The 17273-nt window shown below is 46.5% G+C and overlaps 4 protein-coding genes across 4 annotated transcripts in view; 1 reads left to right on the top strand and 3 right to left on the bottom strand.

Annotated features, from left to right (window-relative positions):
• Positions 1 to 5422, top strand: part of Pmar_PMAR009419 (programmed cell death protein, putative) — a gene marked incomplete at both ends in the record, with an annotated part of 8825 nt that extends 3403 nt beyond the window's left edge. The window contains 24 exons of the mRNA XM_002782982.1: positions 24 to 175; positions 226 to 401; positions 454 to 508; positions 556 to 696; positions 747 to 883; positions 974 to 1133; positions 1183 to 1310; positions 1363 to 1426; positions 1477 to 1587; positions 1638 to 1745; positions 1899 to 2072; positions 2140 to 2209; positions 2343 to 2440; positions 2485 to 2590; positions 2732 to 2871; positions 3127 to 3253; positions 3718 to 3797; positions 3843 to 3934; positions 4244 to 4363; positions 4418 to 4502; positions 4837 to 4923; positions 4973 to 5085; positions 5130 to 5234; positions 5359 to 5422. Of these exons, the coding sequence (XP_002783028.1) occupies positions 24 to 175; positions 226 to 401; positions 454 to 508; positions 556 to 696; positions 747 to 883; positions 974 to 1133; positions 1183 to 1310; positions 1363 to 1426; positions 1477 to 1587; positions 1638 to 1745; positions 1899 to 2072; positions 2140 to 2209; positions 2343 to 2440; positions 2485 to 2590; positions 2732 to 2871; positions 3127 to 3253; positions 3718 to 3797; positions 3843 to 3934; positions 4244 to 4363; positions 4418 to 4502; positions 4837 to 4923; positions 4973 to 5085; positions 5130 to 5234; positions 5359 to 5422 (2693 nt within the window). The remainder of the gene's footprint in view (positions 1 to 23; positions 176 to 225; positions 402 to 453; positions 509 to 555; positions 697 to 746; positions 884 to 973; positions 1134 to 1182; positions 1311 to 1362; positions 1427 to 1476; positions 1588 to 1637; positions 1746 to 1898; positions 2073 to 2139; positions 2210 to 2342; positions 2441 to 2484; positions 2591 to 2731; positions 2872 to 3126; positions 3254 to 3717; positions 3798 to 3842; positions 3935 to 4243; positions 4364 to 4417; positions 4503 to 4836; positions 4924 to 4972; positions 5086 to 5129; positions 5235 to 5358) is intronic.
• Positions 5423 to 9272: 3850 nt separating this feature from the next.
• On the bottom strand, positions 9273 to 12320 carry Pmar_PMAR009418 (hypothetical protein; the record flags this gene model as incomplete). Its single annotated transcript, XM_002782981.1, has 9 exons — positions 9273 to 9407; positions 9615 to 9737; positions 9957 to 10031; positions 10085 to 10142; positions 10786 to 10903; positions 10946 to 11028; positions 11102 to 11212; positions 11921 to 12001; positions 12259 to 12320. 9 exons carry the CDS (start codon positions 12318 to 12320, stop codon positions 9273 to 9275), a joined length of 846 nt encoding a protein of 281 aa, XP_002783027.1.
• A 2447-nt stretch (positions 12321 to 14767) lies between these two features.
• Positions 14768 to 15278, bottom strand: Pmar_PMAR009417 (hypothetical protein; the record flags this gene model as incomplete). The annotated part of the gene is made up of 4 exons (XM_002782980.1): positions 14768 to 14893; positions 14933 to 15007; positions 15191 to 15224; positions 15262 to 15278. The coding sequence occupies 4 exons, from the start codon at positions 15276 to 15278 to the stop codon at positions 14768 to 14770; spliced, it is 252 nt and encodes an 83-aa protein (XP_002783026.1).
• Positions 15279 to 16448: 1170 nt separating this feature from the next.
• Positions 16449 to 17206, bottom strand: Pmar_PMAR009416 (conserved hypothetical protein; the record flags this gene model as incomplete). Its single annotated transcript, XM_002782979.1, has 5 exons — positions 16449 to 16585; positions 16628 to 16710; positions 16791 to 16901; positions 16967 to 17075; positions 17161 to 17206. 5 exons carry the CDS (start codon positions 17204 to 17206, stop codon positions 16449 to 16451), a joined length of 486 nt encoding a protein of 161 aa, XP_002783025.1.
• Between the last annotated feature and the right edge of the window lie 67 nt (positions 17207 to 17273).

The following is a 17273-nucleotide window of genomic DNA, read 5'->3' as shown; positions in this document are numbered from 1 at the left end:
GGCGACCTCTATAATGATAACAGTGGAGACTAACCATGTGTGCAGGTACCCTGTTGGTTCGGTTGTTTCTGTGCGAGTGGTGGGTTCATCTCATGTGACGGCCTTCTCGGCTAGTGGTGCCAATCAGTGGAACATCAGCGTGAGAGATCCGAAGAAGGATAAGGAAGATTGCAAGGTAGGTGGTACTTAGGAAGCTGGGCCGTTTTTTCTCCATCGTTTTTCCAGTTGTACAAGTGGAATGCAGCTTCCCTTTGTGCGGCTCCTTTGGTTGGTTGCGCCGTCTCTTCGGTGAACGACGATGAGATGTTTATCATGGTCGACATTCCTGGGGTGGAGATGAGCTCACATACGCAGTTGGAGGCTGGCAAGTTGGGCAATATGACTAAGGCGCAGAAGGCTAAGTATGTTGGTGTTATATGTTGTGGCTTAAACGGATCGATTATTATTTTCTAGATTTTTCCGTCAGCATCTTGGTGACCATGATGATACCTCCAGCAACTACTGCAAGGTGAGTTCACTGAGGGATTGCGGAATGATAATGATTATTGGCTTTAGGTGATGCTGGGCAAGTTGCGTGCTGTGGACCTGCCCAAAGCTGTGGAGGAGTATAAGCCTGGACATCTGCTAAGTGGTGAGGAAGTGAGGGCCTTTGAGGTGGTCACTAAGAAGAAGATAGAGCTCACTGCTGTGGAGGAGGTAATGATGTGAGAGATGGATGGTATGTAATTTAGAGCATCATCATTCAGGTGAAGGAGGGCTCTGTGGTTACTACCGCTCGAGTATCCAGCCATAAGTCGGCTGCGATCCAGCGTATAGTGGAGCTCCCTGGTGGTCATAAGGGGAGGCTTCATGCTACTATGGCATGTGATGATTGGAGGGCAAAGTAAGGCTTGGAGGGTTCGAACCAGGGGTCGTCGGGTATCTGTACTGTTGGTCTACTATGCGGCTAGAATGACTGTTGTTTTGCCTTTAGTCCTTTGTCTCCGCTGACACCGGGTATGCTAGCACCGGCGTTACTGGTGGTCAGCCTCGGTAGTGGCCGTACTCCTACTGAGCTCTGCCTCAAGTCGATCAGCCGGGCTCATGTGAAGGGTCTTCCTAAGGGAGCCAAAGACCTCAAGGAAGGAGGGAAGGTAACCCGAGTTCGATCCCTGGCAGAGGCATTTGAAGACCTTGCATCAGGTCTCTGGATATGTAGCTAGCGTGAGCTCTTCGGGAGTCTTCGTCGCACTTTCACCGTGGCTGACCGGTCGTGTTTTGCTCGGCAACGTCGCGGAGCATCCGGTCACTCCTGAGGAAGCTGGCAAATTGTAATATAGACACGCAAACTTACTCTTACCATCTGTTCTTGAACTTGTCCAGATATCCTGTGGGTACCTCTGTGAGGGACATAGCAATTACTTCAGTGGACGTGACGAAGAATAGGGTACGACGGAGCGAAGCGTCATTGATTATTTTCACATGTCTTTTTTTAAGGTTGGTCTGGCAATTGTGAACAAGGATAAGAGTCAGATTACAGAAATTGAGGAGGGTGCTATTATGTACGGTCAAGTGTCTAGAAAGGACAAGGAAGGGAAGGGCTTATTCGTAAGGGAGTTGACTCTGGTCAGTTTGGTTGTGCATGTCATGAGGCACAGGTTCGAATCTCGGGGACGGGAGGTCAACATGGTCATTGCTCTGCTAAGGACCTATTTGACGGCAAGGGGGATGCTAAGGCGTTGAAGGAAGCTGTCGGCAGCTATAAGGTAGTGGGAATAAAGCATTTTCATCCACGACACTTGTATAGTTACGGTGGTCTATTAGTCATCTTAATCATCGTTAGCTCGCCTCGAGTGGAGATGCTCTTTGGCTCTAAGTTGTTGTTGATATTATTCTAGTTGGATTGCCTCGTGGTTCAGGTCGGTACGAAGGTCCGTTGTCGCATCCTGTCGGTGAAGGGGGATGGAAAGATTAATATCGGATTGGCGAAGAAGTATTTCCCTGAAGATGAGACTGTGGTAGAGGAGGTTGAAGAAGAGGAAGAGAGTGATGATGATGATGAGGATGTTGAAATGGAAGAGGAAATTGCTGAGGTAGTTAAGGTGTCAGGCTGTCTCCAACATGGTCGTGGGTTCGAATCTGTGTGGTGTTTTTCTTCAGACGAGTGAAGCCCCATCCCCTTCTATTGAGGAGGACGAGGAAGAGGAAGACGTTGAAGGTGCATCTGAGGGTAACTAAGGGTCACTGAGTTAACGCCGGACTTAACGTTAATTGTTACCATCAGTTCTTCTGGGCAAATTGTGTTGTCATCCGGGAATTTTGTGGCGCGCGGTAACTCTCGTATACTAGAAATCCTCACTCAGACGACGAAGAGGGAGTTGGTCAGTTTGGGTTCGCTGAAGCAAACATGTTTGCCGATGAGGAGGAGGAAGATGATGAAGAGGAGAATGATGATGCTGAGGTAGCTTCTGAGTCTTGAGGGCGATTGTGTAGGATCCTGTTTAGGAAGAGGAAGATGATGATGATGATGCTCCACCAGCTGAGCCCGCACATGACGCTATGGAGGATAGTGATGTTAGTGAGGATGAGAAGGAGGATGAGCAGAAAACTGGTAGGGAAGTTTATACGATTATAGTATCGTCGGATAGGGATAATGTCTATGTTCATGTTCATAGTTATAAGAGTTATAATTCATTCTAGATAATAGTTTAATATCGATGCAGATCGGCTGGGTAGCAGAGTCTATGGTCAGGTAGTGGTAGTAAGAGATCGGCCCGTCAGAAGGCTCGGGAGCGTCGTGAGCGAGAGAAGGAGACTAGAGAGGTTGAGTTGGCCAATGCTAGTGGTGATTGGAAAAGGAATCCTCGGGGACCTGATGATTTCGAACGACTGGTATGTGGGAATAGTCATGATAAAACTTAATTGTATTAGAACGAGTGAAAATTTATATTATTTTTTGGAGCTTTCAAATCCATCCACATGCACATTTTTATGAACTATTTTTCTCATCAATCATTGTACACTATTGGCACCGTTGATATATTCAATTTCAATTTGGAGACCGGACGAAATCAATAGAATTTGGAAGCCCCTCCCGGGTCGTGAAGAGAGCGGTTCTTTTTCTACTACTGAGGTTACCTTGGTCAGGTGCTCATGTCATGTAGTGCTTCGTCAACTCCCGACATGCCTAGTGCATCGGAGGTATGGATACAGTATATGGGGTATTGGATGCAGCTTGCCGAAATACAGAGAGCTCGGGAGTGTGCGGAGAGAGGTAGTATCATGCATTTATAACATCAATTAAAATCTACGAAATTCATAAAGTTGTTGTTAGTGAATGAACATTATAATCGTTGGAGTTCGTAGTAGATTGTGAAGTCATCAGGTTGCAAATTGGAGGGGATATTGCAGTCGCATCCCTCTTACATGAATTGGCGAATCGGTGGTATTCACATTTTGAACATAAAAACGATTTGATTTTACCCGTGAAAATTATTGATTTTTCGTAATACGGGTAGAGCTACATTAGTTGGTATATTTGTAGTGATAAATGATGTTGCTAGGAGTTGTGAAGTGTACGCCTTGGAAGATACGATGCTCTTTTCTGAGCGACTCATGGAGTAACCTCTCACTGCAGAAATATAATTACAGTCTTAGACTATAAGCGCTGTTATTATTAGAAGCTTCTCACACCTACGGCAAATTTTACGTCTAGCAACATCCCCGTATTGTATTCAGGTATAAAGCAACGACTAGGTTTCAGAGACGAACAGGACAGACTTAATCTGTGGATAGCATATCTCAATTTAGAAGCGCATGTGAGAGGTGTAGCAGCAAAGGGTAATAGAAGTGTATTGTTTTAGATATGTGTTGAGGGGGGACGGAAAAAAGATGCCCTGAAGAGAGTTGAGGATCTCTTTAAGAGAGCTGCTAGCTATAATGACTCGAAGAAAGTGTAATAATGGCAAGGGGGTGAGGGAGTGATGAATGATGTGTGATCTAATATTGTTTGAATTGTTCGTGAAAGAGTGGTATCAAAAGTTGGGAAAATAGAAATTATACATGAGAGAATGTACAATGGGTTATTATTATGAGAGAGTGAGCTTAATGGAATGGAATAGGCTATGAAATCCGTCCTTTTGTGAATCTCTATCTGATTATTTGAAATTCTCCAGTAGGAGTCTAAAACGCCCAGAAGAAATTTTAATTACATGGACGATTTCTCCTTGGCCACTCTCAATTGAGTAATTCTGTCTGCTCTCAGTCACATGGCAATGTGTGATGTATGGGCGAGAGCTGGCGCGGAAGATCTCGCACTAGAGGCTTACAAACGGACGGCTGAGAAATTCGGGCATTCTAAGAAAGTGTGGATGAAATATCTTGAGTAAGTGTTAGGTTTTTTGAACCTGTTTTGAATCCATATGGGGTATGCGTTCAGATTCCTGTACTCTACTGGTAAACTCTCGGAAGCTCGACAGAATTGTTTGCCTCGGGCGTTGAGGTTGACAGATAGACGGAAACACGTAATGCTGTGGAGGGATAAATAATCAATTGCTTCGTACGGGACCTGTTGGTGTGGACCTAGTCCGTATCCTATCAGCTGCAACCTAAGATTCATCCATTTAGATTGATAATGGAGTTTCTCGGACAACTGTGATATGAAAAACATTAGTGAAGAGTATTTTCACGACTACTGCATATCACCGCGAATATCGGGTTTCTCAGAGTAGTACGACGTCACTCTACGTAAAACGGGTCGTGAAACTTGAATGTGTGTATTGTGAATTGGGCATAACATTTAAGCATTGTTTGTAAATTGGTTGTATGCTAGTCTGCGAAGGAATCGCTTCTTTTCAGTCGTTGATTGCCACTAGAGCGGCTAAGTTGGAATACAAGTATGGCACGGTTGAACGAGGCAAGACGATATTTGAATCGTTATTGGCAGTAAGGATATTCACAGGGAATCTTGGGAAATCATTTGAGCTGTTTTTAGTCTCAACCGAAACGGCTTGATATTTGGTCAGTGTATTTGGATGAACATATCAATGCAAATAAGGAAGATGCAGACCAGGTGCGGTCGGTGTTCGACCGGGCGGTTACACTGAAGTAAGTGAAGCTTTTTATTAGTTTCCGGAGCTGCCGAGTTTCAGGTTGAAGCCAGCGAAAATGAAGTTCTTCTTCAAGCGTTGGGTTAACTTCGAGCAGTCCTATGGCGATGTAGATCATCTCGATTTGGTGAAGGATAAAGCTCGAGAGTGAGTTGATCGGGTCGTCGTCTTCTCGGAGATTGAGTGTGATGGCATCTCGAATCGAATTGAAATCGAATCTAAGAAATTAGATGGTTACTTTCCGCTCGGGTTGATTTTAAACCTGTTGTAGATACGTTATGGCTCTCGAGAAAAGCCGCCGAGCTGATGATATTGGGGAGGAAGGGGAAGAATGAGTTACTGACTTTCGCCTCACTTAGCCTTATCACGTAAAACTACCACTACCAACGTACGTTATCTATTCTGTTTCTACTCGTCTATGTGTTTTTTGAGTTCCGATAGCGCTGTATTGGAGTGCGTCAGCGAAATGATGTGATATGTTTCCGCGAGGGAATTGTAGTTTAGATTTTCTTACTAGTAGATTTCGAGGGAGCGGGTCTCAGTGCTGCTGATGCTCTTTTGTTGGAAACAAATCGTGCAGATCCTCCTTCTCCTGCAATAATCACCGCCGCGATATGGGTTTGATGAAATAGCTCAACAGGGGTTGTTGACAAGAGACTTCAAACTTCCGCAAATCCAAGAATATCACGAAATGATCGGAAGACCTTGTGTATGATGACACTATATATGACGATTGCTGTATTGCTCGCATTGCTTATATATTTATGCCATCATCGCTGGGCATGATATCCTCAAGAGTATTTGAAACCGTCGACCCTAATTATTAGGGCCTGATTATTAATTGGCGACATAACATGACGATATTCAGGGCCGCTAACCTTCTTGGAAGAGAAGAGGGATGTGAGGCTTCCTCTGATGTATTCAACACGCCACAACTTTATCCCTTATAGGTGTACCAAGCTGGCCATTTCGTACCCATCGATCGACCAACCAAAAGTGCCTCAATTCATGATCAACGATTTCATCGATGGTACTCTCGGACCATTGCCTAGGAGAGCCGTTATGAGCGGAGGCAGTGCGGAGCTCTGACTGATAGTCGTCAACCCCCGAGGCGGTGTGTTTCGGCTAACAACCGCAACTGAGGTCCATCTGTGTGTAGTACACACTGTGTACCAAGTAACTATCCTATATCGGCAATGAGAAACCCTTCTTATAATGTCTTAGATGTTATCAGATAGGCGCAACCCATGATTTTTTTTTCGAGGATTGCTATAGCTTTTCTTTTCATCTAAGTATTTTTAAAAGCCACATTTTGCGAAATTTTCTTTCTCATTTTTTCTCTATCATCTCACACTTGAGGCTCGAAATGTGTTGAATTCGAAGTAATAATGCAGCAGAACGTCTGCTGCATCCTCAATCATGAGCCCTCGTTGGCTTCATGATTTCATTTCCGAGTCTTTTCACACCACAAGCTCTCAAACGACCTGCCTTTTCTAACAGGATGTCAGGAAAAGCGTTGGGGGAACTCGCTGTCTCTCTCCAGGAGAGTTTCCTGGATTACCTCAGCGACGCGGAAACTGCGAGGTCCGCGAAGTAGACGTCCTCATCATGACTCATCATGAGTCACTCATGAGGATGACATAACTGTAGCTTACTATCATGTCGTCCGGAGTCTCCTAGCGGCAGAGAGTGGCTACTCTCAGTTGTGAGGATTTTCAAGCCGTAGCAATTTGCTACAGGCAAGTATATCGGACCCCTCGAAGCAAGGCGTTAATGCTGATATATTGGTGGGTATATCCGACTTTCTGAGAGTTAGCAAGCTTCTCGCCTTCACGGTGGCAGATGTGACGCTAGTGAACTAGGTTTATCCATCAGGAGTAGCTGCGAGAGCAGCGATATTCATTGCGTGATCGATGACTCTCCAGCTTGGCCAAGAGTAGCACGATCGCGATCGGCTGTTGCAGCAACAGCAACAGTGTAACACTGTCAGTGTTGCTGCCGCGTACCAAGGGATCCCGTTCCCCCGACTTTTCACTGACTAGTGGAATGGGCAGAGGAGAGGCCAACAGACGGAAGAGTGATCCCACTCGACCGGAAGGTGCTCACGGATCGGGTCATGACAGTGATCGGAAGGATACTAAGTGGTAGAGTACCGACTACTACCGGTACTACCGAGTAATAATCGAATATCCACGCATAGCCTGAGTTGTTACGGCTTAGCCGTACCGGCGCACAATTGCTCCTCGAGTCGAGAACCTTGACCAATGCGTGGATGAAGGCAAAGTCGCAGAGATGGGTCGGTGGAAGTCGATGAGAACTCGGACAGCGAAGTGAATCACCCTGAGTGATTTGACTTGCACTATGTTCGAGAGGCCAGAACCTACATGTGACTTACCGATGGAGCCACTAATTACTTTTTCGGCATCAGAGAGGCTGGTGGGCAGGCCTGAACCTGCGGAGCGACCAGAGGGGTTATCCAAGAAGAAGCAGAGATCCGCGAGCCCATTCGGCCATGCAAGAATGAAGTGGGGTAGTGACTAACCTACTTATACTGGTCATATTTCTCCATTAATCATGAAGTTTTTGGATCATTTCTTAGAGAAATTGGACCGTTTTGTTGCGTTGCTTGAGAAAGTTGCACGGTTCTGGGTGATGATTTTCTCGTTCGCCTTCAGATATCAGTAACGGTTCCGAATATTACAGTTTCATCCAAGTATATAATAGCTGATCGTTATATCTATGCTCTGCTGAAGTTTCAGCTCAAAACTATCTTCGTTAACGAGAAACACAGATTTTTCGATTCTCAGGTTACAGAGAAACGTCAAGTCTCGAATACCCCTCTCCCGCTCTCCTGACAGAAGACTCCTCGGCAAAGGCGGCTCCAGTAAGGAATCCCGATGAGTTTTACCTCTGGTTTAATTAGAGATCTTAAGTTAGGTTGGAGACTTCTCGCTGGATCGTATACCGATTAAGTATACCCCTCGACTCACTCCTAACCGACTTGCTAGACGCCGAGATCAGGGTGAGTCACAGTGTAACTTAAGACTCTCAAGTTATGCACAGTTGACTTACACAGCTATACAATAGCAGCTATACAATAGCTATTGAATACCTAGACAATCCACTGTCCACCAAGGTTAAACTTGGCTCAGTCGTTCAACATGAGTGATATATATTCTACTGCCGCCTTATTTGGTTATTAATCGCAACTACGGACGGTTCGCGCTCGACGGCAGCTCTGTGGCCCACATTGAGATAGGATATCGTCGATTCATCAGTCTAACTCTCTTGTATAATCTTCTCGGTTTTTTTTGAACTCAGCTCCTCGGTAAGGTTCTTCTGTATGTCGGAGATCAATATTACGTATGTAATTGAATTGGTTATGAGCATGTCGTGGATGCGATGGATTAGTCAGGCCGTGCTGCATCCCTCAGAGCTCCGCGTTATGAATATGGCGTAGGTGTGTACGCTGCTGACCGAAGGATTCGATGCAAATTTGAGATTTCTCTGCTAACAATCTTACGAGTCCTAGGCCGTTGGAGATTCGTCCTCCAGAAACGTTTCGGCATCCCTGTTGGTTCCCCCCTGCAGTATCAGTTGGGAGAATTTTCCCCGAGAAAAAAGGAATGTGAGGCTTCTTCCAGTAGGATAATATCCTAGGATATATTCAACATGCCACAACACCACCCCTATAGGTATACCAAGCTGGCCATTTCGAGTGCAACGTCATCATGATTGTGAAGCATTGATTGAGGATGCGGTAGACATTCTGCCGCATTCTCAATGAGGGCCCTTCATCGAACCAAGTTCGCAGGGGTGCCTCAAGGGCCTTAGACTATGGCATCATATTATTACTTTGAATTCAACAAATTACAGGTCTCGTACGTGAAATGATGGGGAAAATGGATGAGAAGTAGTTTTCCGTGAAATGTAGCCTTTGAAAATAATTACATGTAAAGAGAGACGAGAGATACTATCTCTGAGATATTTCTTCTTGAAAAAATTCGCGAGTTCCGCCGATCTAGAAACGTCAAAGACATCGACTTAGCTGTATAAGAAGGGTTTCTCACAGCCGATATAGGATAGTTACTTGGTACACACAGATGGACCAGTACTCAAGTGCGCGTGAAACCCGAACAATGTTCGGCGAACATACTGCCGTGGCAGTTGAGGACTATTAGTTTGCTACAGCTCAGGGCTGCCTTCGCTCATCACGGCTCTACTAGAAGATCGTCCGAGAGTACCATCGAGAAAGTCGCTGATCATGAGATGAGCTGCTTCTGGTTGATCGATGGGTACGAAATGTCCAGCTCGGTATATCTATGTGGGAAATGCTCTGGCATGTGAAATACATCCTACTTGGAAGAAGCCGAACATTCCCTTTTTTTCCAACTGATGCTGCGGAGTAAACCAATAGATGTACCATCGTCATCCTAAAAAGACAGATCTCTCTAACAACAAGGAACCGAAAGATGGAGAGCTAAGAGATATGCAGCGGATACTTCAGTGAGCAGTGTACATGCCTACCTCATATTCATAACGGGGAGCTTCGAGAAATGCATCACGCCCTGGCCAATCCATCGCATCCGCCACATGCTCATAACCAATCCAGTTACATATGTAATCTTGATCTCCGGCATACAAAAGAACCTTACTGAGGAGCTCAGTCGAAATCAAATGAACCTCCACAAAGTAGAAACTACTCAATGGAGTAAGCTTTTCCGACAGGGAAGAGTAACCTTTCAGGAATATTACAATATTACAATAACTCCGATGCACGAGTTGGACTAACTCAATCCCGGCAACCAAGCGACGGCCAAGCGCAATAGTCTATGTCTAACTTGAGACTTGAGTTCCACTGTAACTCACCTTGATCTCAGCGTCTAACAAGTCGGGCAGAAGTGTGTCAAAGGGTGCTAGGCGGTCCATTGAGAACTTCCCAACCTAATTTGAGATCTCCAATTGAATCAGGAGCAAGACTCAGAGAAGTCTCTCACGTATAACGAGCAATCTTTGAATTTCTTGTCGACTCCGAGTTTCTTTTGTATGTCTTTCCTGTTGAGATAAATCTCATACTGAAGAAAGATACATGGAATCTCAGCTTATATGAATTCAGCAACGCCGAAAGAGCTGTGCCCCAGGCCATACGACTAGTAACCCACCGGTTCACGTCCATGTGAAAGGGTTCTTTTTTTCCTCATATCATATCTGAGATGCGGCGGGATGGTCACGACCGAGCCAGCATTATCCGAGTATTTGTATTATAATTTGCTCAAGTTATGACGTACATATCGACATTAACTGCAGTGGAAGCGTCAATGCGGCAGGTTGCAGCATCGTCGCAAATCGGATCTGTAAAAGACATAGGAGTATGTTCCCCTTCCCATGCATATAGATCGAATGAATATGGGTTTCGAGGAATGCAATGAGTATGTAACTACTAGCCAACCCTCTCAAAAAGGACCTGAGACGTTTCTGGTCTTCAAGCAGCGAGGTATACTTGTCACGCACTCATGAACGGCTCTACTCATCTTCACATACCTACCGAAAATTATCCACGACGAACTGTGTATTAATGTCGTACTCATAGTACGTTACGACGCGTGGAGCAGTACAGCTGTGAAAGGCCATCGCTGGGTAGTCGAGGACTCTGGGAGAAGTAGAATGATCTCATGACGTCCCCATTGCAGAAGCATACTGGATTGCGGCATTCATCCATCCATTCCCGATTGCCAGTCCACGAAGGTTGATATGAGGCTCGATCCCTTTAGTGTTCTCACGCCATATTTTATGAGCTATGGCAGGTATGTAGTGACCTGAGTAGTTAGGATGATATTCCGGTAATCTGTCACGGTTACCAGCATATGACTCCCCGGTGATGTAGAAATCTTTGCCTCCATACTGGGTATATTCAGCGAAGAATTCCTGTAGGGCCATGTACCTTCCAACGTAGTTTTGCATACATATTAATGACTCCATATCATTGATACGATAAGCATCTATCTAAGTCCTACAAGTCGTCGGCAGCCTCAAATGAGCCGTTGTTTACGAACGGCCCGACCGAGAATCCTGTTCCTGCAGGTTGGTCGACATAAAGAAGGTTGGCTCGTGTGTTCCAAGAGTATCTGACAGTCAACCTATTCTCATCAGGAAAGTCAGTGAGAGGTGCTCCTCACGGGTTAGTTTTGGTGTCATTTCCATATTCATTTACCCTGCAAGGTCCGTTTTCTGTGAAGAGTCCTGACATGCTGCTGCAGCCAGGCCCCCCTTGGAGCCAGAGAACGAGGGGATCTTGGGCTGGGTCGGAGCGAGATTCGAAGAACCAAAAGAATAGTCTAATACGACTCCTCGTGTGTGGTAATCGCGATCGAGAAACGATCACCTCCTTCCAGAACTGCCACTAAAATAACCGTGTATTTGCTTAACACTCGGATCGCAAAGAGCGCTGTCGCGGCCCAGGAAAGATGTGCTGCTCATTTCGTTCTGCTGAAGTTCGGTCTGGAGCGACTTGATTTTCTTTGATGTGACTGAGCAGAACCGAAGGGAGTGGCAGCCCACAGATGAAACCGATCACAGTCACGTTCCGTCGACCGGGGATCATAAGGAATCATTCGGCCGCCAGCCCAGGCAATCAGAGATAGCAGGATGACGATGGAGCCGACGTAAGGCATCGATGATTGAATATGGGATATGATGATGCTGAACAGGGGAATGTGGCACGGGTAGATTGTTGGGCTGACTGAGGCATTATCATTCGGCACAGCATAGCCTGCTGAGCTACGACTCCTCGCTATCAATGAGCCACGCTAATGTAGAACTAAGGACAGCGCTACTCTGTTGAGTTCCTGGTCGATTCGAGAAAAGGATTCTCCGAGAAGATGGCTCTTTTCTGCATCTTGTGCAAGCGTGCGTGGCTAACTCGAAGGAGCTCGTGCGCGTTAAACCCGTCGTCTACTTCGTCACCCGCGTGTTCCGCTGGTCAAAGGCCCTCTAGTACAGAACACTCGTGAACATTGCCATCGGATCGTCGACCTTATGCTTTCGCCCAGGTTCTATGCTGCTATTTGTTGTCCAACGAGAAGCAACCTCAAATTTTCGATACTTTCCCGATTCTGTCTAACTATCGGGAGATAAGATAGACAGAGAGGAGAGGATATCTTCTTTCTTCCACCGCGCACCCTGGTCAACCACCATTGCTTGTTCCAACCGACTCTCACGTTCTCTCTCCCTCATTACTGGTGATCCATCAACGAATGGAGGGAACCTACCATTTTAGTTTGTGTTATGCACCATAGGGCGATAATGCTGCTACATGATATGGCTCGTATCGTCCTACTAGCGTGCCAACCTAGTCGCACTTGACGGGTTATGTAGCCCTGTAGGGGAGCGTATCTCGCACACGGCATTATCTTGAATCTTTTCATGTCATGCAGACCTCGTGACAAATCATGTTATGAAGTTCATGATTTGTCACCGTCCACTTCCGGCTCGGCAATCATCCTTTTAAAGTATACTATAACTCATCATACCCTAGCTTACGCTAGGCTATGTTATACGCATATGTTGCGTTCACCTAGCTAGGTTAGCTAGGTAAACGCAACATATGCGAAGTAGCTGGACACCTGAAATAATGATTCCATGCGACCTGCAGTACAGGACGGAACCCCGCAATACTGCGGAGCCATGAAAATGGAGAGAATCGTGATAAAGTTCGAGGTGAGCTAGACATCGATAATAAAGAGCTATCATTGACCTGTTACATCTGGTAAGCTTTACTCACGATGGTGAAGAAACGGAGGAATACAAGATTTCATCCTGTTCAAGCTTTTGAGGAGTTTGCCATATCAGGCATTCTGCTTCAAGCGAGTAGCCGATCAGGAGCAAGCGTTCCAGGGACAGAAATATTGGAGGAGACAGACGCTGATACTATCAGCCTGATAGCGCAGTGGCACATCACGGTTTCAACACCGATTCTACTACAATAGTTTTCTTACGAGTAACAGAGCCATATGTACCACTCGTGGATATGCTTTCCAAATTCAGTGATTGAGGAGGTGCTGTTGTCCACTGTGTCCATGCTCTGTGAGCTTCTTGTAGAGCACGCAGGCACTCCGGACGCCTCGGATTGATGGACCTGGACATGAGGTCCTCAAGTCATGTCACCCCCATGATGAGGATGTATGCTGCACGGAGTACATGTCCTCCGCATCGCGGAGGCATCAGATGCGATGTAGCAGACTCCCATAAGGTGAGACAGGAAGTTTCCGTTCTGGGAACTTGCTGTCACTGACAGCCCGCCAAGGAAAACGTATCGAGGATGAGGTCCGGAATATCGGTGACGAAGATGACATCACGATTCATGGCTTCAGCGAACTTCGCTGAGCGAAGAATGATGATCGAGGATGCGGCGGACATTCTGCCGCATCCTCAATGAGGAGCTTCTACCAGGTCTAGTTGGCAGGGGAGCCATGTGGACCTTACGCCATAGCAGCAGATTATGACTTCGAATTCAACACATTCCAGGCCTCGAAAGTGAGATGATGGAGAGCAAACGGGTGAGAAGGAATCTCATGAAGTGTGGCTCGCAGTTATGCTTACATGGAAGGAAAGACGGAGTATAGTCATTCTCGAGGAAAAACCGAGTTCCGCGGCGGAGCTTTCGCTATCTGGAACGCGAACGAGCTCCATCGAATAACCCACGCGCGGTAGTGCAAGACGCGGAGAAGAGCCACCTTTGCAGAGTTCTTTTCTCGAATCGGCCAGTGACTCCGCAGCATAGTGCTATTCTATAAGCGTGGCTCACCGAAGGGGAGGGGCCGTAGTTCAGGAGAGTCTGCTGGGTCTACTGAAGAGGCCTCAGTCCGCCCATTCCGTGCCACATTACTCTGCTCAGCACCATCATAACCCAATCAATGATGTCTTTCGTCAGCGCTATCGTCGTCCTGTTATCTCTGTTTGTCTGGGCTGACGGTCAAATGATTCAACATCCGCCCGAGTGTGACTATCCTCCGGGTTATTCGTGATCTGTCATTCATTCGGTTCTGCTCAGTCGCATCGGGAAAAGTCGAGCCGTTTCAGAGCGAGCTACAGCAGAGCGAAACGAGCAGCACAATTTCCCTGGGCCGCGACAGCGCTCTTTGCCATCCGAATGTCAAGCAAGTACACGGTTATTTCAGTGGTAGTTGTGGGAGAAGGTGAGCGTCTCTCGATCGTTATTATCACACATGAGGAGTCGTACTAGGCTATTCTGCTGGCTCTTTGAATCAAAGAGCCTGGGCTCTAGGCAATGTCCGCCGGACATTCTGGCATGATTCTGCCGCATCCTCAATGAGGAGCCTCTACCAGGTCTTGTTCACAGGGGAGCCACGTGGACCTTGCGTTATAGCAGCAGATTATGACTTCGAATTTAACACACTCCAGGCCTCGAATGTGAAACGATGCTGAGCAAACGGGTGAGGAGGAATCTCGTGAAATGTGGCTTGAGAATCTACTTACATGACAGGAAAGACGAAAAAACCGACATTCGCTATCTGGAAACGTCATAACCATCGATTCCGCTGTATAAGAAGATTTCTCACCGTCGAAATAGGGAAGTTATTTGGTACACACAGACGAGCAAGTACTCAGTGGCAGTTGATAACTGAACCGCACCGCCCTAACGGTTGGAGCTAGATTTTGAGCTAGAGCTCCGCCTCGCCGCATTCGCTCCCAGGGAATGGACCGGGAACGCCATCGATAAAATCGTAGATCATAAGGTGAGCCGCTTCTGGCTGGTCGAGGGGGACGGAATGGCCAGCTTGGTATACCTATAGGAATAGTGTTGTGGCGTATTGAATACTTCGTACTTGGAGGAAGCCTAGCATTCCCCTTCTCTTCCAAGTGATACTGCGGAGTAAACCAACGGGGACACTGAAGCGTCCCTGAAAAGACGAATCCCCCCAACAACGTAGGACTCGAAGATTGCCAGCAGAAAAATTTGCATCGAATCTTCCGGCCAACAGCGTACACACCTACGCCATATTCATAACGCGGAGCTCTGAGGAATGCAGCACGGCCTGGCCAATCCATCGCATCCACGACATGCTCGAAACCAATCCAATTACATATGTAGTCTTGATCTCCGGCATATAGAAGAACCTTACCAAAACTGAGTCGAATCCAAATGAGCCTCTACAATTCCAAGAGTCGCATTGTTGCAACGAAGATATCCTAAGTTAGGATTCCTAACTCAATGCTGGGCGCAAAGCTACGCTTAAGCGCGAACAGTCCGTGGTTGTAATTAGTGCACTTAGCACTCTCATATTGCTTTCAGTCATCAGTCAGTAGTATATCACTATATATATAGTATAGCAGATATATATCACTCACTCGTGTTGAGCTGCCAGGTCAAGGTCAGCAATAGTGGACAATGGATTACTGTGTGTCAGAACTGTGCATAACTTGAGGCTCAAGTTACACTGTAACTCACCTTGATCTCGGCGTCTAGCAAGTCGGGTAGAAGTGAGTCGAAGGGTGTTATGCGATCCAGGGAAAAATCTCCAACCTAACTTTAAATCTCTGATCAAATCAAAACCAAAACTCATAGGGATTCCTGACGTCTGAACAGGTTGAGAATTTCTTGTCGACTCCGAGTCTCCTTTGTATGTCTTTTCGGTTGAGATATATCTCCAACTAAAAGGAGACACGTGAGCTCCAAACTCAGATAGACACTGGAGGGGCTGCGCTCCTCGCCGCACAACGAGCAACCCACTGGATCTTGTTCGACTGAACCTTTATTCTTGTTCGTGATTCTCAAGTTATATCTGAAATGCAGCGAGCTGCTCACACCGTCATGAACATTATTAGAGGATTCAAGCACAATTCAGGACATAAGTTACGACGTACATGCTGATGTTTCGCTTATGTAATGGAAGCAGAGGGGCGTCGAAATTGCATAGCATATTGGACGCGCAGGTCGTATCTGAGAAAGAATTACTTCGACGAGCATATTCCCCTTTCCATGCGTATGAACCGAATCATTCGATCCGAACGAGAGATGAGTTTCGATGAGCGCCGTGCGTTTAATGCAATGAAATGAGTTAGAGGCTCTAACTTAGAGCAACTGAACCTAAGGAGTCGGCGTAGTTAGCCCTCCCAGAGAGGACTTCCTTCGTTCTCGCCAGTCAAGCAGCTTGCTATGTTTTTCGAGCATTCCTCAACGGCTTTACTCATCGTCAAATATCTGACGGTAATCATCTACAGGTAACTACGTGTTATTCTCGTACTCTTTGTGCGTTATGCTATTTGGAGCCGTACAGCTATTGAATGCCATCGCTGGGTAGTCGCGGACCCTGAAAGTAGAAGCAAAACTTCATGACGTCCTCAACACAGGAACATCCACTGGATTGCGGCATTCATCCATCCATTCCCGATTGCCAGTCCACGAAGGTTGATATGAGGCTCGATCCCTTTAGTGTTCTCACGCCATATCTTATGAGCTATGGCAGGTATGTAGTGACCTGAGTAGTTGGGATGATATTCCGGTAACCTGTCACGGTTACCAGCATAGTCCTCCCCGGTAATGTAGAAATCTTTGCCTCCATACTTGGTATGCTTAGCAAAGAACTCTTGTAGGGCCATGTACCTTCGAAATGAGGCTTCCAAACACATACATAATACGATAGGCATCTTGTGGATTGTACAAGTGCCCTCCCCAAGTTCTACAAGTCGTCGGCGGCCTCAAATGAGCCATTGGTAACGGGTGGTCCAACCGAGAATCCTGTTCCTGCAGGTTGGTCGACATAAAGAAGGTTGGCTTGTTCGTTCCAAGACAGGCTGACAGTCAACATACTCCAACCCGGTAAATGAGTGAGAAGTGTTCCTGAGGAGCTGTCTCTCACTCGCTGTAATCAGTATCATTGAATCTGCAAGGTCCATTCTCCTTGAAGAGTCCTATCATGCTGCTGCAGCCAGGCCCCCCGTTGAGCCAGAGAATGAGAGGGTCTTGAGCTGGGTCGGAGCGAGATTCAAAGAGCCAGAAGAATAGCCTAGTACGACTCCTCATGTGTGATAATAACGATCGAGAGACGCTCACCTTCTCCCAGAGCTACCACTGAAATAGCCGTATACTTGCTTGACATTCGGATGGCAAAGAGCGCTGTCGCGGCCCAGGGAAATTGTGCTGCTCATTTCGCTCTGCTGTAGCTC

The sequence above is a fragment of the Perkinsus marinus genome (assembly GCF_000006405.1).
Source record: "Perkinsus marinus ATCC 50983 genomic scaffold scf_1104296937876, whole genome shotgun sequence".
Taxonomy (NCBI): domain Eukaryota; phylum Perkinsozoa; order Perkinsida; family Perkinsidae; genus Perkinsus; species Perkinsus marinus.
Note: the sequence above shows the minus strand (reverse complement) of the source record. Positions and strands in the feature narration are given on the sequence as shown.